Genomic DNA, 22,947 nt, shown 5'->3' with positions numbered 1-22,947 from the left:
GCAATGTTTTATCCAGGACTTATAATTTATTGTAGGGTAACCTTTGATCATTGATTTATGTTGTATACTGGTATAACAAAAAAGGTTAATACTGTATATTGAAAATATCAAAATTACATTTAATAAATCCTGAAGTAATGTCAAATATTCTGAGTATCTTTGGCCGTCTTCATTGAGAGATGCTACGCGTGACCATCCCATTTGTAGGAAAAAGTCGTTGAACACATATCTGAAAAAAAATGTAATTCCATAAAACTCTCCAGTGACTTACAATAGCAATCAAAATATTTAAAAAGAAAATATACAATCTCAGAAAGGTTTCTGAAGACTTATGATATAATTTAGTAGGATGAAAATATTTAATAAGCCTAATGGTCTCATATTTTCAAAATAACAATAAAAATATAAAATCAACTGTTCATCATAAAAATGACAAGTCATTGACTACGTGATGCAGCCTTAATGCAAATACTATGATGCAAAGATTTCACACTGACATAGATTCATGTACAAGTGCCACCAACAAAATAAGAGTAACATGGTTACTATTTTCTCACTTTCTAACAATCAGTAAAATATGAATAAAAAAAATCATGAGTAAAATATGAATAAAAAAAAATCACCATAACTTTCTTGTTAGGGAAACACACTACAGAAATCACAGAAATACAGTAGAACTTAACACCTGTAGTATTTAAGGCTTCAAGATAAAACCCCATTTTACAAAATCTTGTCCAGTAAGTGCAAGCTAATGGGAAAAAGCTCAAACTGCAATATTTTCAAGTAAGGGAAGTCTAATCTTCTCAAACTTTTGCTGTGATCATTTTTATAACGTTTAACAACTTCTATGTTAATCCAAATGAGCCACTGCCAGCTTGCCCTCATATTTTACTTACCTAATCTAATGCAAAGATTTAAATCCATTTTATTACAAGCTAAAGTTCTCATCTCTGTGCTCTTCATTTACAAAAAACTTCACGAGTATTAGAGTCCAAAATACTTTTCATGCTGCATATTTACCATAAGCACACAATTTCTCACTCAGTACAGCTAAAGTTAAGGGCAGACCATGGTGAAAAATCGATGAATAAGAGAACATAACTTGCATGGGGCACAAAGAATTAACAAAGGATTTCTATGGATCACTCATGATGCACTTGCTCCAAATAGAGCAAGTTATGCATGGAGCACAAAATGCCAAGAATATCACAAAGGAAGAAAATGTTTGTATCATGAAGAATAGTGAACAGAATCACAAAAATAAAAATGGACTGAATGAATGCTACGACTGAAATATGGAGCCACTGATAAGGCATGAATACCAAAAGACTAATGCAAAACTGATTAGGCACAGGTGATTGTGTGGGAACACTCTCATATGAGGAGCATCTCTTACCTACCTGAAAGAACAAATTCCTTCTTCTTAAATAAATTCTTAATTGTGTCTGGAATTTGAGATATCATAGTACACTAACAAGGCTGATAAGTGAATAGTTTGCAATTTTATACCAGGATATGAATGAAATGATTACTCACCTAAAAATCTTGTTTTCAGGTATAGTACGAAAGAAGTATGGATAATCCTCATCTGAAAATATGGCTCCTTCTGCCCCATAGGAAATGATGGGCATGTTAAAATATTTAGATACACCAGCAACAGGTTCAACGGTGTCTGAGCAAGCTGGCCCAACAAAACCAATCTGTAAATAAAATATCATGCAAAGTGTAATAAATTACCTTCTCCAACACTGAAAGAACTAACCTCAAGTGAGTGCCCTATACTAAAAAAAAAAGTCATTACCAATTATTGATACAGTATATTAAATGTAAACTAATAGAATCCAGTGTAATTATTTAACTAAGTTTACTTGAATTGAAGAATCATATTCTGTGAACAAAAGCAACCCAAGTACACTAACCATACTGTTGTAGAATCCTTCACTTGAAGAAGTCTGGATAATTTCTATGAACTGACGCATCACCATTGCTGGTTCACAGGCACCATTCAATGTAATCTGATCAATTTTGTAGTCTGCCAAAATAGTACTGTTGTTGTTGACTGCCTTTACAGCCATGTTGAATGCTGGGACATTGCCAGGGGCAATGAATTTGTTGCGACTCTCATCGCTGGAGTTGATAGGAAATAATCCCACTAACTTCAAAATGTCTTTGTCAACAGCAGGTCGCCAGTAGTCCCAATGAGCCTGTTGAAGACAAAACTTTAATAATCCCTCAACTGCAGTATACTGTTATGCATCAACAGGTGTAAGTGAAAACCACTACAGTATTATGAACTCTGTATACATGTACAGTACTAAATTACAAGCGTCTCAGCCAATACAGCCCTACAAAAACTTATATAATACACCTATTTTTATAACAAGGTTAGTAAACAGCCAAAAACATTTTGAAAAAATTATAAAATGAGATTCACAACATGAAGACATTTAAAAATTTTTTTCATGAACCACAAGGTATAATCAACTAAGTTTTTGAAAGACATTTAAAAAATTTTTTTCATGAACCACAAGGTTTAATCAATTAAATTTTTGAAACGATGAGAGTATAAGTGATTAACTTTTGTTATTAAAATTTTTGTATTAATACCTAAGCCATGAATATGGCAAATGTGCATTTTTACAATTTCTCCACCTGCACTGTAAGTGTAAACAAGTTAAGTATATTTGATATATATTACTAACATAAAATTTTCTCATTCAATGTTCCTAACAAGCCTAAGGAGTAAGGGAAACCTATTCTTAAAGGGAAAAAATCATATAGACTTAGAATCTAACACATACCTGGTTCTTTTTTATCCACTGGCAAGCTACTTCATTTAAGGTAGACTCAGTCTTGGGGCCACGTACATCATTGTAGTTTTTCATGAGTTGCATGAACTCTGTATGATTTATTTGAACCTTATGAAGGGCCTGAAATAAATAAGAAACAATAAGAAACTAGTTAACGTGGTCTTATGAGAAAATTAACATTCAATCCCTTTGTTATGGCACTTATGCAAAAAATATACCAATAGATATAACAGTTGATGGTCAGGCACTTTGCTGCCAAATGCTATACTAAAAAGAAAGTAAAAGTGTCTTCAGTGGCTTGAATTTTGTACTATAAAGAGAGAAAGTGTAGTTTATACAGTTCCATAACCAGAGTTATTGAAGACAGTCTCCTCTTCAACTGCCCTTCATACATCTTGATCCTACTACTAAGCATCCCTTTCTCTATGTTTCTAATCCACATAAATCTTTGATGCTATGATTGTTGACACTTTCTCTAGGGTTCTTCTTGACTTTTGAACAGTTCAATTTCTGTGCTTTTATTCTTTTGACTTCCCTTCTGTTCTTCCTTTCACTCACTATCACATCATGTATATCATATCACAGCAGTCTATATTGCATAAAACTTACACTAAGTGATATAACAGAGCAATCTTTCCTTTGATGTCATTTATACTTATCAGATACACACAGAACAAATATAAATTAACCAGTACTAAGATAAAAACGTGATGAGAATAAACGAAAAATCCCATACGATATATATACTTACATCATATGCAAAACGCGCATATCTTTTCAATTTTTTCCAAACAAATTTATGGAAACGATGCATCTCATATTTACACTGGTAAGGCCATTGTCCATCTGATTTCTGCAAAAAATAATCATACTGTTAGTCATACAAGGCAAGAACTAGCAGGAAGGTGCTCATAAACCAGGCAAAAGTGGGTGCAGTAAATGTACAGAAATTGCTGCAAGATTGCAAAAATCTCTGCATGGAAAAGACAAAATTCTGCTGGAAAAGTTTATAAAAATATTCTTATAAATGAAGGAGCAAGTAAACCCTTCAAATAGCTGAAGTTGATCTCCCTCAAAATCAAAAGAAATACTAAACTAGAAAATTATTACGTAGTGTTGCATATTTTCCATAAGCTCCATAAACAAGTAATAATAATGTTAATATAAAAAATGAATTACTGCACAATAATAATGCAAACAGTACTGTATGTGGATTTGAAACTGGCCTTAATTTAATCATCACTCACATCAGGATGGAAGCAGATAGTGCAATATATTTTAATTCTTTTCAAAATTCATAACACCAGTAATTCTCACATTATGATACCAAATTCTTTTCAGTTACAACCATCAAACAAATTATAAGTAAAAGCTACAATAACTTTTCAATTTCGTTTTCCTCTACTCACAGTACAAAGCAACAAAAAATTCCAAACCAGTCCAATTATTTCAATTTAAATGAACCACCATGAATGATAACTACATGAAAGAACTTATCACAATACAGTAGATGGTTCTCTAAGACTCTTTGACTTTTCCTGAGTTCCCACAGAACTACTGCTATCTCATACTTCCCAAGAGAAGAAGAGTTCATATATTCCTTCATACTTTTGCCATTTTTAGCTCTATATAAGTACAGATTTTGCACTGATTTCCAAACCTCAATACTCTTTGCATGCTAACACTGAAAGGAAAAATCAGCAACCCTAGATTTCACAGATTTTCCGCTAATGCCAATTTTTTAATTAATGCCAAAATCAAACAAAGGAATTAATATAGTATATACCAAAATCAATCAATGGAAAAAGTGTGTTCAATATCTAATGCACAGGCAAGAAATAATGTAAATAATTTTCACTCAACTTCTAGATCCCCACAAATTTTGAACTTTGTAAATAGGGCATTAAATTTAGTTATAATGCATGGCAACCCTCATTCGCCAAACATACTTCAATATCATGTCACATTATTTCACCCTTATATTCATGACCTGCAAAAGTTGTTCCTCTTCATTATTCCAAGAAGTTTATATTTGTTAAAAAAATACAGTACTACAACAGAGTTCCTATAATTTCTTCGCTCACCATCTAATACAAAAATAAACAAATACTGATGTAAGAAATTCATGTGCTTAGTTTACAATTGAAATACAACCTGGTTTTGTACACAACAGATTTCATTGTGCTCTTTTACACAGTTAGGATTATGGTAACAATAATTTCAATGACAAATTAATCTTCAAACAATTAGATCAAGTATACAGTATTTTTCAAATATACTGCACAAAGTTAAGTTACGTATACCTTAGTTTAACCAGACCACTGAGCTGATTAACAGCTCTCCTAGGGCTGGCCCGAAAGATTAGACTTATTTTACGTGCTAAGAACCAATTGGTTACCTAGCAATGGGACCTTCAGCTTATTGTGGAATCCGAACCACATTATACAGAGAAATGAATTTCTATCACCAGAAATAAATTCCTCTAATTCTTCATTGGCCGGCCAGAGACTCAAACTCGGGCCTAGCAGAGTGCTAGCTGAGAACTCTACCGACTCGTCCAGCGAGGAACTGAATAAATATACTGCACAGATTTCTGCAACATTAAACTGATATGTAACATTATTTTTCCATGGGAAAAACAAAATACATGTCAATCAAGTGACACTTCTTTGAAACACATTACTATACTGTCACTTCACATACAAACTGGTTTTAATGTCAAAGCAATCATGCTAATGTATGGAGAAATGGGAAGCCTCTTGAAACCTCTTTCACTGTTACTGAACTTACATATGAGCTGTCAATACAGGGTGCAAATCCAACAGATGAGAAGTTGAATGGCTGCAGGAGGACAGACGGCCACCAGTGGAAAATTAGTACGGATCGATTGGGCCTCTTGAGATTAGTGTTCTTTCTTATGAAGTCGTGATTCAAATTTGGCCCCAGCCACACCACTTTCACGTAGGCATCCATGGTTCTCAACTGGCGCCGCAAAAAGTCCGTTATATTCATATCTGGAATCATGAATAAAAGTAAATGGATCACTGTTTTATGTTAATACATTGATAATATAACTGAAAAAATAGCACAATCTTTTTCACAAAATTATCAGTGCAGTTTAGAGGCAATCTTTACTTTCCTGAACAGTAAAATCAATTTGAAAATATAAATAAAACCATTTATGTAGGTGCAAATTATTCAGAAATACCCTGTTGTATGGTAATATATTGATAATATAACTGAAAAAAGAATAACACCTTTTCAGAAATTTATCAGTGAAGTTGAGATGCCATCTGTACTTTCTTGAACAGTGAAATACATTTTAAAATATACATAAAACCAGTTATGTAGGTACAAATTATTCAGAAATATAAGGAACCATTCACTAATCAATTTTATTGGACCAATGTAAAGGTTAAACCATTATATTTACCTGCATAAGATGCAAACAGTACGGCACACACAGCATTCTCGCATTTTTTTGGAGTATACATGCCGTCCTTACACCCATATTCTTCTCTACAATAATAGTCGCCAGTCAGTGTGTTTTTCATCATATCAGACATGGCACTCAGTTCTGGGAAAAGTTAAAACAATACACTGAGGTAAATGGATATTATGACTCTGAAACCCTCTTTAGGGAATATACTTACACACCAGTTATAATCATTATACAGTATAATATTTTCATATTTGAAATATTGACACATTCTGATTACCAGTACCTACAATTTATTTACAATGCTGTGGTGGAAATTATTGTAAAAAGAGTTCTCTACATGAGCATAGCCTTCATTAAGCATTCTACATTACTATTAGGCTAGTTGCTATATAGCAAGAACATAAATCCTTCTGAACAGAAAAACTGAAAAAATTTCCATTTTGAATGCAAAAGTTTTTCCATTAATTCCTGGGTAAGCAATTCGCCATATACAGAATACATATAAAAATAGCTGACCAACAAATAGCATTAAATCCCCATACCTTATTCATAAATAAGGTGAGTACTATATTTTTCTAAAGTTGTATAACAAATTCAAATATCATATGATGCAATTGGTACTTTCCGACAAGATTATCTTCATAAAAGCAATATTATGATATCCTACATGCTATACTTTCTTCAAAATCATTATTTGGTTACAAGAAGAGTTTGGCTCTTATCTTTTAGGTCATGTGATTATACTGCAGAATGCTCACTTGAAATCGAACAAAATGTGCAAATTACCTTCAGCTGTTCTAGAAAACAGGTGTAGAACTGGGGAGTCTGGCGTGACAAAAGCTCTCCAGTGATCTAATATTGAAGTATCCAGATGGATAGTCTCTGGCATAAACCATCCGAATCTTCCACCTGATCCAAGATAGCTGAAAAAATACAATGCAGATGTACATTACTGTACTCTTGTAATTATTATATTTCTTTAATCGATTTTTCGGAAATTTTTTTCCATTTTTATATTTATTTTATACACACACACATATATATATATATTATTTCTTATTATCTAAATCTTCAATATTTTTTATCATTATTTTCAAATCTTCAATATTTTTTATCAGGTGGGGATGTGCCCAGGTCAACCCCCCCCCCACAGGACCCACTAGTGAGGGAGAACAACATAGCATGGAAAACGGAATACAAGAATAACGAATGCAATATTAAAAAAATTTACACAAATTTTAGTTTAAAACAAATAAACTATGAAGTGAGACTCATGTTAGTCTGCTGAACCAAAAAGAAAATGAAAAAAGCATTTGATGCCAGCTTGAATTTCCTAAGCAACATGATACTTGGAAAAAATCATTCGATAATTTGCTCATAACTAATTTTAAAAATCCCTAGAAAACTGTGAGGTACTGATCATCACAAAGGAAAGGTAGGACTTGGAAGTATCTCCATATCTAGTTCTTACAAATACCCACTGCAAAGGATAATCAGAATAATGAAAAACTTCATCAGCATTGCACAAGAGCTAATTGAACAATGGTGCCAGAAATACAAGTCAGAGGCTGAGGACTACATATACTTGGGAAAATATATTTCAAAATAGCAGAATATTCAAAAGGGAATTTGTGATCAAGAGTGGCACCTAGTATTCTAATTTAGAGTTGTATGTACAGTACTGTAGTTATCATGTGTACTTAATATGCAGAGTAATGTGACCATAGGAATATTAGATGCTTCATTTCTGTGGTCATCATAATAGTTGACAACGACGACTTTGCAAATAGTTAACAATTCATTAATACTCTCTACATTGCTCCACCAAGTTCCATCTGTTTAAGTCTGTAAAAAATAATCATGCGTAAAATGTACCACTTCTAGCTAACCTGGGAAAAATAGCTATTGAGTTCAAGCACTGTATAAGCCTTGATTCGTGGGACCAAAATGCTAACCATTCAATAAGGCTCATAAAACTTGTTTAACTTATAAGCTTGTTGGTGTGCACCACATGCGCTGGAACCCAGCACTGCTGTCTCCCCTACCCTCCCGATCTCCTACCTATCCCGCCCCGACCTGGGGCAGACAAACAGATTTGCAGGAGGAGGGTGGATGTCACCCCTATTCCTCCCATTCCCCCTACCCTGCCCTGCCCCCACCCAAGACAGACAAACTGGTTTGCATGGGGTGGGTGGCTGTGTCATGTCTCCCCTACTGTCACCCGGGAAAGGACAATCAAGATCCACTAGGATTTATTATTATAGATTAACAAGTGAAATATATTACAAAATTCCATTCCAGTCTGCTTGAGATTTTATAGGCCTCTTACAAAAAACATTACACATCAAGAATAGCCTGTTTAATCTTAATTATTACGGCAACCGAAGCATAACTAGATTTCAACTGAAGGGCTCACAATGCTGGTTAGTAGTTAAAACAACAAGGGAATCAGTGTGTTCTAGGTCAAAACAATTACCTGATTTGTGACAGAATAAATATTTTCCTTACAACCATATTCAAATGAAAAATGAGCTCTTAGAATAACGAGTGCTGAAATCACCCACAAACATAAATGTGACCCTTTTTTTTTGTCTATGTTTATGATATTTACCGTCATTGTTTTTTTTGTTTTTGTTTTACGTTCGTCCCCAAGGTACTGGTACTGAACACGGCGTCTATTTTGCACGTAAACTGGAAGTTACCGAACCTAGAAGGATGCGTAGGCCGCGGTAGAGTTTCACGTTTTACCCAAAGTCCTGCAAATATACTCTGAGTATATTTGAAGAGCCTATGTTTTACCCAGGTGTGATGGACTGACAGACGAAGGCCTAGGGTAACCCACCCCCACCCATGTTTTCCAGGTGGACACAAAAGAGAACCACTTTACTATACAAAAAACTTACCAGTACAGCACAACAAAAGCAACCCAGACGCGGTATGCGTATGATGAAAAGACCTCTAAAATGAATGGCACTGGCTGTGATATTATACACATACCTTTTCCACCCTATTGATAACTAGACAAGTCATTCTTCGGGGCTGATACGGTATTCAGATAGTATTTCTAAATATAAATGATTACAGATAACATGGAAAGAGAATTTACGATATATCAAGCAGAAATTTGACATTAAAAAAATGTCGAAAAGGTCCTACCTGCTGGTTTCAAAATCAGACGTTAAGGGGTCCAAGTTGTAACCTGGAGGTATCCACACTTCCAGGTTCGCCATTGCTTTGGGAATGACCACCTGCTCCGAGGCACTGTTGGTGTTGCTGCAAGTACGAAACAGTGGCTGAAGTTACAGTGAAAATATCGACCAACAATTTATGATAGGCCTACAGCTTTATATACATGTTTTTACTATCAGAAAGAAAATGAGATTCAGTTTTGAATTTTGTAACATAATTTTCTATAAAAACTGCTCCTAAGAAGCACTAGATGTAGAAAACATCGTTATTTACCAAATGAAATGATTATGTGAATTGCGTACCGGATACTTACCCGTTAACGGAAAAGATACATGAGAGAGAGAGAGAGAAGGACATGCCACAAAGTATAAAGTTGTTATTAGAGGGATAAAGGAGATGAGAACGCACATTTACTGTAAGAATAGAGGAAAATACATCTATATATTTCTACTAGCAAACAGTTGTAACTTCAGTTACTGTCGGCGGACTGTAGGCCTAGGATAGCCTCGCCATTTTGAAATCGGTCATAGTTAAATGATATTTCATTCTGTTAGGATATATATATATATATATATATATATATATATATATATATATATATATATATATATAAAGAGACAGTTAGATAGATAGTTATACTTCACGCATGCGCACTGTCTTCAAGAGCACACCCCCGCCCCCACCGCTAGCCTACCCAAGGAAACACCACTCCCCCGAGTGCTTTCAAGACCACCGAGAGAGAATCTCTCTAGGCGGTCTTGGTGCTTTTGAGCAAGGTCTAAGAGCATTCTCTAGACCTTGCTTTTGACAGCTATATGAAGAAATGACGAAATCACGACGTCTCAGCACTTACTTTGACGCCATGGACTGTCCCGTGATGAAAGCGATGACGGACTGGAATGTATAAATCTTCATATCCGGCACAACTTCCGAGCTGTTGTTATAGAGCCATCATGGTAACGGGAAGGAGGGAGATAATAACAATAATAAGTTCCCTTTCGCAAGATCACATCCTCTTCTCTTTACTAAGCAATAGTCCTAGCGAAAGGTTTATAGTAAGGTTCTTTCCCATTTTTGTTTTAAATATATATCAAGGCTCAATCCTATGAGTGCCCCCTGACGGCCATAAAAAGAAGAAGAAGAATTCCACAATGCAAGAAGAACCGGCATGACAGCTTTTATGCGCTTGAACATAGTCATATTGCATTTTTTGGATTCTCAAATGCTTTCAGGGATCTCATCATCAATTTCTGATACTTTTTTTTAATCATGCTCATACGACTGGCAAACACGATTTTGACAAGAATATGCACTGAGAATTTCATTTACGCAATGGTAGCTCTTAACAAATCAATTTAACTCGATCTACGTCCAATTCCTATAAATGATCAGTTACGACACTGATAACGTCTTTCGATAATATATCATAACTTATTATAACTACAACCCGAATATCTACAACCCGTGGTTTACGCGGCTCTATACATGCATATTCCCAGTTCACAAACTGGTTCACAATCCACCACACCAAGCAAATCGAGAACTCGGGCACTTCGTTTTCTTAAGTGTTATGGACACAATTGAACTGTTTGCTGACCGGGTTCAGGAGTGCCACTGGTCTGTTTGCTGAAAGGTTCATTCACCCAAACCCCAAGAATGTCATCACAGCTTTTGTCGACGACTTTACATGCACACACACACACAAACTGTATGTGTGTGTGTGTGTGTATGGTAAGTTCGACTGCATGAATGCACTAGACAAAACTGAAGTCGTTTTCAAATGCTTCGGTCTTTCGTTGCCAAATTTACATGAAATAAGTAAACGGTACTCTCTCGCCAGAAAGAGCAATACATAGATATATATGGGCCTACAAGTAACACATAACATAACCGGCGTATATAAACCTCGAACAGGGAAGATAAGAACCCAGTTATTGATATAGAGGTGCTCGTACGGTAGTACTACGCAAAAAATTGTTGGAACCAAACCTGAGTGCCAAATACCAGTTGAAAAGAATATTAAGGGTCACAGAAACCTCTTCTAACAGCGGTGTTGTCTGCTGTCCATACAGGTACAAAATTTATCGACCTTATTAGAGGTCTATTTTCAAACATTAGGACTATAAGTTGCTAGATTTTTACCATTTTTTCTTCGTGTTATTGTTATTTTCTTAATACGTCCCTTTACAGAACATTGTTCTCGTATGGAAGGTTACTGTGAAAATCCAGGCAATTTCATCTGCACACAATATCATATGCCATGTATTCTGAAAGTTCATACATAATTATATTAAATATATATATATATATATATATATATATATATATATATATATATATATATATATATTATAGGGTTTCCACTAATATAACTTATGAAAAGACTCAAATTCTCCGACCTTCCCTCAAATTCTGAGAATAAGGAAAAATATATTCCAAACACAGCACCCTTATCTGGAATCAACTTTCAAATTTATCAAGTAACACATACAGTATATCGAGCATTGTACCAATTCGTAAATGATGACGCGCACAAAAACATTTAAACTTTTGTGACCCGCCCCGGCCCGCCCCCGCGAAAAGGGAGCGTATGGCACCTGGGATTATTCATGAAGAAGCTACTGTGTTACTTAGGGTTATGGTTAATAATACTATATGGACTTTAGAGGTTCCTGATAGGAAAAAACGCCTAGATATTTGCTTTGCATTCTCTAGGGTCCGTTTTTTTTCTTTTGATACATATTATCTTAATTATTACCCAATTCCCATTTTCACGGCGGTTAAGAAAAAAAAAATTCAGGGCTTCAATTTAAAACCTCTCTGAGAGCGTACTCTGAATGTCAAGTAAAGTTAAATAAAACTGACCAAATATAACTTAGCAACCTAAATTCTAAAATGGCAGTTTGAACTTCTAGACGTTATCGCCAAAGCACAAATTGGTTTCATCAAAAATAAAAAGCTAACGCTTATTTAGGCGTTATGTTAATTACGCAAGCTGTCCCGATCTGAATACGGCGATGTTCGTAAAAAATGTAAAATAATAATAATATTAATAATAATAAAGTGACATTAACTATCTAAGTCTGGTCTGCTTCGATCAAAAACCCAGTGGCTTGACTAAGGCCCCTCTGCAGTATAAGTTGCCAAATTGCTCTCAAACTTCAGCGGGTTTTCCCTGCATCAGAAGAAAAGCTAATTCCTTGTTGCTTCTGCCTTGAAAACGTTAATTACTTGTTGTTTAAGTCAGCAGAAACGCTTACTCCTTTTCGTTTATTTCAAAGGGAATATTAATTACTTCCCGCTGCTGTCAGCAGAAACGTTTACTCCTTATTGTTTATTTCACAGGGATTGTTAATTACTTATTGCTGATGCTGATGTCAGCAGAAACGTTTACTCTTTGTTGTTTATTTCAAAGGCATTGTTAATTACTAATTACTTATTGTTGATGTCAGCAGAAGCTTTTACTCATTATTCATTTCAAGGGGGATTGTTAATTACCTATCGCTGTTGTCAGCAGACACGTTTAACTCCTGGTTTATTTCGTACGGATTGTTAATTACTTATCGCTGATGTCAGGAGAAACGTTTAAGTCATTGTTTATTTCAAAGGGAATGTTAATTACTTATTGCGTCTGTCAGGGGAAACATTGAAACCTTACTGCTTATTTAAAAGGGATTGTTAATTACTTATTGCTGGTGTCGGCAGAAACATTTAACGCCTTATTATTTATTTCAAAGTGAATGTTAATTACCCACTGCTGATGTCAGCAAAAACGTTTAACTCCTTACTGTATAGTTCAAAGGGAATGTTAATTACTCAACGCTGACGTCAGCAGAAACTTTTACCCATTGTTTATTTCAAAGGGAATGTTAATTACTTATTGCTGATGCCAGCAGAAACGTTCAACTCACTGTTTACTTCAAAGGGAATGTCAATTACTTATCGCTGATGTCAGCAGAAACGTTTAATCATTATTTCAAATGGAATGTTAATTCCTTATCGCTGGTGTCAGCTGAAACGTTTACTCATTATTTCAAAGGTAATGTTTATTACTTATCGCTGATGTCAGCAGAAACGCGTACTCATTGTTTATTTCAAAGGAAATGTTAATTCATTTACTGCGTCTGTCAGGGGAAACGTTGAATTCTTACTGCTTACGTCGATGCGATATCTTCTTGCTTATTTCGGGAGAACTTTAATTCTTTATTGCTATGTCATAGGAAACGTTAATTCTTTGTTGCTCATTTCATGGAAAACATTATTTCTTTATTACTTCCATAAGGATACACGTTAATTCCTTCCCCAAGCATTTAGGCAAACTAAAAAAAATACATAAAAAACGCCTTCTGTCAAAGAGTGTTTCACCCTCATATTTATGACCCTGTGCAACTTTCCGTTCTCGAAAAATCGTGTAGCAACTGCACACGCAAATTTTACTATTCCTCACAAGCAAAGAGCTTAGATTAAAACGCTAAATATGGAAGGAAATGAACAAATTTAATAATTTTACTAACGCTAACGGATTCATTTTAAAATCGAGACGGCGACGTATTAATGACAGCTGCACTGCATGCGCAAAGTGCGGGAGGTTTATTTCCCCGCCAGTCAAAAGTACGAGCACATCAAACTCGTACCTGGGGGCGGTTCGTATCATTCGAAATAATACCCCAATTTATTTTCCCTGAAAGTGCCCTTTTCCTCTATACAGTTGTTCCTGAACAGTCTGGATCTTTGATAAATCATCCCTGGAGTTCACGGCGTATATGACGCATAAAACAAGCGCGTATCTGGACAACCCCACACTGAAACTCAGTTCCCAAACGTATACGTCTTGTTAGAGAACGGACGCGTTATTCCCGCCACAACTCCAATTTGTAAATGGATTTTTTTTTTAAGTTTCTGCGGAAATTTGGCACGGACATGAGCCTCAAAATTACCTTAAAACATATTCATTACGATGATGATATTGTCACTAGTCATCAGCCTATTTGTATCGAGAACAGAAGAATGACGCTCCTTGACAGCATTCTCAAGACCAACTTGTAAATGGCATAGAAAACGAACGTATGTGCTAGAATAAATCTATTTCATTGGTCAGGTTCGTTTTTTCTCATTTTTACAATGATATATTTTTCAATCTGATCAACAGTTTTAGAAAAGCGTATGCATATTGATTAAATCTGTCTTATTTACGGCAGTCAATAATATAGGCCTACGTACTGTTCCACTGAGGGACTACATAACTGTCTTTTCTCATTTTCACGATGATATATTTTTCAATTTGATCAACAGTTTTAGAAAAGTGTTAGCATTTTTATTAAATTTCTCTTTTTTGCGGTAGTCAATAATATACTGCGTCACGCAGAGGGAAGACAGAACCGCTAAAACGGTTTCTACGGGCATGCGCATTTGAGAGGTGGTCTCTCACTCCCTCAAACATTCGAGTTTCTCTTTTTTCGTTCTTTCCGCCTTTCTAAGCAATTCCTCCGAGCATGGACAAATATTCTCTTCACGTTAAGACTTTCTGTTCTACGAGAGTAACCACAGAAACTGACTGGCAATATCCTTCCGATAAAAAACCGGCGAAATGAGTTGGTACTTGGTACAACTTCATGCGAACGTGACGTCATCTCTTCGAACCATCTACACAACCGTTCATGCAGTTCAAACGAAGCAAATGCGGCTTACCGGACAAGGACACATATACTCTACTGCATGCTTCCATAAACAAGCAGATTATTTCTACGTGCAGGTCACATCACCATCCAAAGATTGAGCTAAGACACAGCAAAGAACTACTGATAATATGCAAAAGGGACAAATGCAATGCAAAACAAACAAATGGCATAAGCAAAAATAAGAGTGGATGTACATCAACAAACATGTCATAGCAAGGCATGCAGAATTATTGCAAAATAACTTCTTAACTGCTGCTAATAAATTACTAATTCCCACGTCCAAAATCAAGCGCAAACAATGCTTATAATCTGGGGTTTTCTGTTCCTAATCTCAATGCAGAGAAATAATACACTTGGTGAAAAAAAGTAACTTTGGTAATAATAACTGATGACACAGTTAGATAACATGCTTTACTCAACCTAAGTAATTCTCTGCCGAGAAAGTACAAAACATAAAAATGATTTTATGAAAAACATTATTCAAAAACATAATAACCCAACCTACTTTTAATAATCCCTCTCTTCTTGAGAAAGTTGATGAAAAATGTTGGAAAATAAATTATTCTATTTTCAAAACATGAAGGAAAATCTGAAACAATTAGGCACCACGGATTACTTAGTAACTACAGGTCAGTACAGTTCAATGAAAGGGTTAATTGCAAAAGATATAAAACTGCACAGACACACGATCAAACGCACACATACACACACCATATTATGCATAAAATATGACGAATAAGTACTTGTATGCATGTACATGTATTACGAATGTAAATATTTATGCAATTCGTATGTACATATTTATGCATTTCAGTACAGTATATATGTGCATACCTCGTCTATATAAGCAATGTTATATTACTGGTTACTGCAAACTGACAAACGTTACAACTGAACAAAAAAGCTCAGCCAATTTATGAATACAACACATAAAAAAGCTCTATACCATCAACATACACACTGCCAAAGGAGACCACTACTTCGTGAATAGCATGGAAGAAGAAAAACTTCCCAACAACAACAACAACAACAACAACTACTACTACTACTACTACTACTACATCACCACGAAATGGAAAAAAATAAATACCAAAAAATAGAGAAACATTACCAAAAAACAGTGCAGAGAGAAACACTACAAACTGATTGTCGAGGTGTGCTTACGCGTTGTGTCCCTCGGGAGCCGTCATGGCGTCGACGACGGTGCTCGGATGGAACGTGTTCGGTACCGTCGTGATGGTCAGGTTCACGTAGCCCAGCCAGTCTTTCAAGAAGATGGCCACTATCCGCGTCATGAGCTGCTGGGGAACTCTGCTCGACGACAGCATCGTCAGGACTTCTTCCTTCTCGTTCACGTAGAGGCGTCTGGTCTTCACTTCTGAAATGATTGTGGAAAGAGGCAGGATTACTTGAGAGGAACCAGACTTTAGAGAGGAGACCTCACTCGAGGGGATCCGGACTTTAGAGGCAGAGAACCAGGGAGCTAACTTGAAGGGACCTGGGCTTTACAGAGAGAGAGAGAAACCTCACTCGAGGGGACCCGGACTTAGAGAGAGACAGAGAGCCAGAAAGCTCACTTGAGGGTCCCGGGCTTTAGGGAGAGAGAAAGAGACAGAGACCTCATTCGAAGGGACCTTGACTTCAGAGGAGAGAGAGAGAGACCTTACGAAGAACTGTGAAATTCCCAACGACAGTCACCTTGTAAAAACTAAAGAATTTTGTCTCATAGCAATTTTTCAGTATTACGTAAACACCGATGAGGAACACCGTTCAGTTGTTTGAAAGTCTGCTTTTATCGTTTACATAGCAATACAATTTACCATATAATTGTGGATTTTTATTACAAATTACGTTAATATCAGTTCATCCAACTGACTGCCTATTGAAACTGCAACAATCCTGGAACTCAAAACATTATCATTCATATTTCTAAATATCTATTCTTAGGTTAGAGTCAATACCTATGTCATTCTTGCGTTCAATATGCATTAACAGTCTCAACGCTTTTCATCTGACTGTCAGAGTTTTTGAGGATAGGGCATACGGTCAAAACTGTCCTCCCGATCCTCCCTCACATATACGTAATTTTTTATACTATGTGTACACTGATAATATAATATAATAATTATGGTAAACTATTGAAAATATATTTCTTTACAATACGAACTACTAGTGTCCTTCTCAGGAACAGGTGACAAAGCATAACCCACAAACTTAAGTGTAATATCACAGATAATCTTCAGCTCAAAGAATATGCATTTAAAATGCGTAAGGTCGACATTACGTAGATCTTGTAAATATTAAGTTTCCTCCAGTTTCCAATCTCGGCCATTTAACTTGCGCAACGATTTTTTTGTTCTTGTTCACAGATTAAAGGGTAAATCTCTCTCTCTCTCTCTCTCATCTTTCTTTTTCTGACCATCTTGCTTTTTACTGAAAGCAACGGAAATCTTCTTTACCATTTATATATATATATAAATATATATATATATATATATATATATCTCTCTATATCTCTCTCTCTCTCTCTCTCTCTCTCTCTCTCAATTATTTTCACCCATCTTGCTTTTCTGACGAAACGGAAATCTTCACCAGTCAGAGTAAATATTCTCTCTCTCTCTCTCTCTCTCTCTCTCTCTCTCTCTCTCTCTCTCTCTCTCTCTCTCGCTTCTTTTCTTTTTTACTCTTCTTGACTGCGTGCCAGTGCATAGTCCTTAGGTTACGCACTAGGCGACTTTTCAAACAACAAACGACTTCTAAACTGCGGATTCTTGTCTTGTATTTTTTGCCACCTGCCCTGTTCTCCCCCCCCCAACACACACACACACAAAAACTTCTCGTGGCGTCCGTCCAAATTCTTCCAAAGGCCCGGTTAGGGGTATCTGTGATGCCACTGAACCCCTACACAAGGTCAACGCAAACCATTCTCCTTGTATTTTAATAATTTCCTTGCATTTTTTCTTTGTATTTATGTATTCATTTGTTAATTTTTTTTTTTTTTTGATAAGTGGTCTCTTCTTTCTGTATTTCCCATTACCTTCTACTACTTCTTTCGAATGAAAGCCATATTCTTTGGAAGCTTCTTGAATTTCTTCAAGTTAATGGCCCCTGAGGTGGGCTTGTTCCATATGAATATAGTTCATCTTCTAAATAATAATAATAATAATAATAATAATAATAATAATAATAATAATAATAATAAATAAAATAAATAAATAAATAAAAGTTTCTGGAAGCTTGAAGTTCACGTCGATGGCCCCAGTAGGCTTGTTCCATATGAAAAGGGTTCGTTTCTGAATAATAATAATAATAATAATAATAATAATAATAATAATAATAATAATAATAATAAGCACAAAACATTCTCTTTTGATACGTGTTGGGGCTTTTAGGAATTAATTTATAAATTGTAGGCATTTGTATTTAAATAGGATCAGTTTGCTAAAAAGATCACGCAAATTTGTTATGAATTGTTCACTTTCTGAATCCATGACTTTCAGAAGTTTTTTGCCTGAAACTATACTTTGTTTATGAGTGCAAAGAGAATGTTTAAAATCAACCTATTCAGTTGTTTAGAGGACGTATTATGGACTGCTGTTTATTACTCGTCACTTATCCACGTGCACACACACACACACACACATATATAAACACATTTACATTGTATGTAGGTTATGTCTTTCCATGAAGAAAAATTTCAGTATTTCTTATATAAAAAAAATTAGTCATGTCTATATATTTAATCTTTCATGCAGTCAGAATATAAAGGTGTAAAAGAGCCTAACTGTCAAAAGCTACTTGAAATCACTATTTGAAAAGAATACAAGAGGAGACTCTCAGAAGTTTCTCTTAAACCTTCCAAAAACTGAAACTACAAAATTATTCTGAAACTGACTTGTACAACTGAAATGACAAAATCATTTTGAAACTGACTCATAAACCTTAAACGAAAAAGTAATTTTGAAACTGACTCATACACTTTAAATGATAAAATCATTTTAAAATTTATTCATATAACTTAAACGACAAAACCATTTTGAAATTGACTTATACACCTTAAATAACAAAATCAATCTGAAACTGACTCACACACATTAAAGACAAAGTCATTTTGAAGACTCATATACCTTAAAGACAAAATCATTTCCAAACTGACTCATACACCTTAAACGACAAAACCATTTTGAAACTGACTCATACACTTTAAATGACAAAATCACTTTGAAACTGACTCATACACCTTAAATGACAAAATTATTTTGAAACTGACCCATAAATTTAAAAGACAAAATCATTTAGAAACTGACTCATACACCTAAAACGACAAAATTATTTTGAAACTGACTCATACACCTTAAAGACAAAATCATTTTGAAGACTGATACACCTTAAACGACAAAATCACTTGGCAACTGACTCATACATCTTAAAGACAAAATCATTTTGAAACTGACTCAAACACCTTAAATGACATAATCAATTTGAAACTGACTAATACACCTTAAACAGCAAAATTACTTTGAAGACTCATACACCTTAAACGACAAAACCATTTTGAAAATGACTCATACACTTTAAATGACATAATCAGTTTGAAACTGACTCATACACCTTAAACAACAAAATCATTTTGAAACTGACTCATACACCTTAACGACAAAAATAATTTTGAAGACTCATACACCCTAAACTTCAAAATCAATTTGAAACTGACTCATACACCTTAAATGAGATAACATCTTGAAACTGACTCATACACCTTAAGCGTCAAAATCATTTGGAAACTGACTCATACACTTTAAACGACAACACCATTTGGAAATTGACTCATACACCTTAAAGACAAAATAATTTGGAACTTGACTCATACACCTTACACGTCAAAATCATTTGGAAACTGACTCATACATCTTAAACAACAAAATCATTTGGAAACTGATGCATACACCTTAAACGTCAAAATCATTTGGAAACTGACTTATACACCTTCAAGACAAAAACATTTTCAACCTGACTCGTACACCTTACATGACAAAATCATTTTCAACCTGACTCATACACTTTACACGACAAAATCAATTTGAAACTGACTCATATACCTGAAACAACAAAACCATTTGGAAACTGACTCATACAGCTTAAAAGACAAAATAATTTGGAAACTGACTCATACACCTTAAATGTCAAAATCAATTTGAAACTGACTCATACCTTAAACATCAAAATCGATTTTGAAACTGACTCATACACCTTAAAAGACAAAACAAATTTGAAATTGACATATACACCTTAAACGTCAAAATCATTAGGAAACTGACTCATACACCTTAAACGTCAAAATCCTTTGGAAACTGACTCATACACCTTCAACATCAAAATCATTTGGAAACTTACTCATACAACTTAAACGTCAAAATCATTTGGAAACTGACCCATACACCTTAAACGTCAAAATCCTTTGGAAACTGACTCATACACCTTCAACGACAAAATCATTTGGAAACTGACTCATACACCTTAAACGACAAAATCTTTTGGAAACTGACTCATACAACTTAAACGTCAAAATCATTTGGAAACTGACCCATACACCTTAAACGTCAAAATCATTTGGAAATTGACTCATACACCTAAACAACAAAATCATTTGGAAACCGACTCATACACCTCAAATGACAAAACCATTTGGAAACTGACTCACACACCTTCAACATCAAAATCATTTGGAAACTGACTCACACACCTTCAACGTCAAAATCATTTGGAAACTGACTAATACACCTTAAACATTAAAATCATTTGGATCTGACTCATACATCTTCAACATCAAAACAATTTGGAAACTGACTCATACACCTTAAACGACAAAACCATTTGGAAACTGACTCATACACCTTCAATGTCAAAATCATTAGGAAACCGACTCATACACCTTAAACGTCAAAATCATTTGGAAACTGAATCATACACGTTCAATGTCAAAATCATTTGGAAACTGATTCATACACGTTAAATGTCAAAATCATTTGGAAACTGACTCATACACCTCAAACGTCAAAATCATTTGGAAACTGACTCATACACCTTAAACGACAAAATCATTTGGAAACTGACTCATACACCTTAAATGACAAAATAATTTGGAAACAGACTAATACATCTTAAATGTCAAAATCATTTGGAAACTGACTCATACACCTTAAACATCAAAATCATTTCGAAACTGACTCATACACTTTGAACGTCAAAATAATTTGGAAACTGACTCATACACCTTAAACGTCAAAATCATTTAGAAACTGACTCATACATCTTAAACAAAAAAATCATTTGGAAGCCGACTCATACCCCTTAAACGTCAAAATCTTTTGGAAACTGACTCATTCACCTTAAATGTCAAAATCATTTGGAAACTGACTCACACCCACTTAAACATCAAAACCATTTGGAAACCAACTCATACACATTAAACATCAAAACCTTTTGGAAACTGACTCATACACCTTAAACATAAAAATAATTTTGAAAACCGACTTATACACCTTAAACGTCAAAATCATTTGGAAACTGACTCATACACCTTAAACATTAAAATCATTTGGAAACTGACTCATACACCTTAAACGTCAAAATCACTTGGAAACCGACTCATACACCTTAACGTCAAAATCATTTGGAAACTGACTCATACACCTTAAATGTCAAAATCATTAGGAAACTGACTCATACACCTTAAACGACAAAATCATTTGGAAACTGACTCATCCACCGTAAATGTCAAAATCATTTGGAAACTGACTCATACACCTTACATGTCAAAATCATTGGAAACTGACTTATACACCTTAAACGTCAAAATCATTAGGAATCTGACTCATACACCTTACAATGTCAAAATCTTTAGGAAACTGACTCATACACCTTAAACGTCAACATCATTAGGAAACTGACTCATACACCTTAAACGTCAAAATCATTAGGAAACTGACTCATACACCGTAAATGTCAAAATCATTAGGAAACTTACTCATACACCTTAAACGACAAAATCATTAGGAAACTGACTCATACACCTTAAATGTCAAAATCATTAGGAAACTGACTCATACACCTTAAACATCAAAATCATAAGGAAACTGACTCATACACCTTAAACGACAAAATTCATTAGGAAACTGACTCATACAACTAAAACGTCAAAATCACTTGGAAACTCACTCATACACCTTAAACTTCAAAATCATTAGGAAACTGACTCATACACCTTAAACATCAAAATCATTAGGAAACTGACTCATTCACCATAAACGTCAAAATCATTAGGAAACTGACTCATACACCTTAAACATCAAAATCATTAGGACACTGACTCATGCACCTTAAACAACAAAATCATTAGGAAACTGACTCATACACCTTAAACGTCAAAATCATTAGGAAACTCACTCATGCACCTTAAACGTCAAAATCATTTGGAAACTCACTCAAACACCTTAATCATCAAAATCATTAGGAAACTGACTCATACACCTTAAACGGCAAAATAATTAGGAAACTTACTCATACACCTTAAACGAAAAAATCATTAGGAAACTGACCCATACACCTTAAACATCAAAATCATTAGGAAGCTGACTTATACAACTTAAACATCAAAATCATTAGGAAACTCACTCATACACCTTAAACGTCAAAATCATTAGGAAACTAACTCATACACCTTAAACGTCAAAATCATTAGGAAACTGACTCGTACACCTTAACCGTCAAAATCATTAGGAAACTGACTCATATACCTTAAACAAAAAAATAATTAGGAAACTCACTC

General features: G+C 34.8%; 1 protein-coding gene across 1 annotated transcript in view; it reads right to left on the bottom strand.

The window, feature by feature from the left end:
* LOC136838687 (uncharacterized) overlaps positions 1 to 22,947 on the bottom strand; it is a 359,996-nt gene that overhangs the window by 36,409 nt on the left and 300,640 nt on the right. Inside the window, 10 exon segments of the mRNA XM_067104090.1 lie at positions 118 to 229; positions 1,537 to 1,700; positions 1,920 to 2,204; positions 2,802 to 2,930; positions 3,562 to 3,663; positions 5,601 to 5,824; positions 6,244 to 6,387; positions 7,039 to 7,175; positions 9,409 to 9,525; positions 16,284 to 16,497. Of these exon segments, the coding sequence (XP_066960191.1) occupies positions 118 to 229; positions 1,537 to 1,700; positions 1,920 to 2,204; positions 2,802 to 2,930; positions 3,562 to 3,663; positions 5,601 to 5,824; positions 6,244 to 6,387; positions 7,039 to 7,175; positions 9,409 to 9,525; positions 16,284 to 16,497 (1,628 nt within the window).

The sequence above is a fragment of the Macrobrachium rosenbergii genome, chromosome 5, assembly GCF_040412425.1.
Source record: "Macrobrachium rosenbergii isolate ZJJX-2024 chromosome 5, ASM4041242v1, whole genome shotgun sequence".
In the NCBI taxonomy this organism is placed as follows: Eukaryota; Metazoa; Arthropoda; class Malacostraca; order Decapoda; family Palaemonidae; genus Macrobrachium; species Macrobrachium rosenbergii.
Note: the sequence above shows the minus strand (reverse complement) of the source record. Positions and strands in the feature narration are given on the sequence as shown.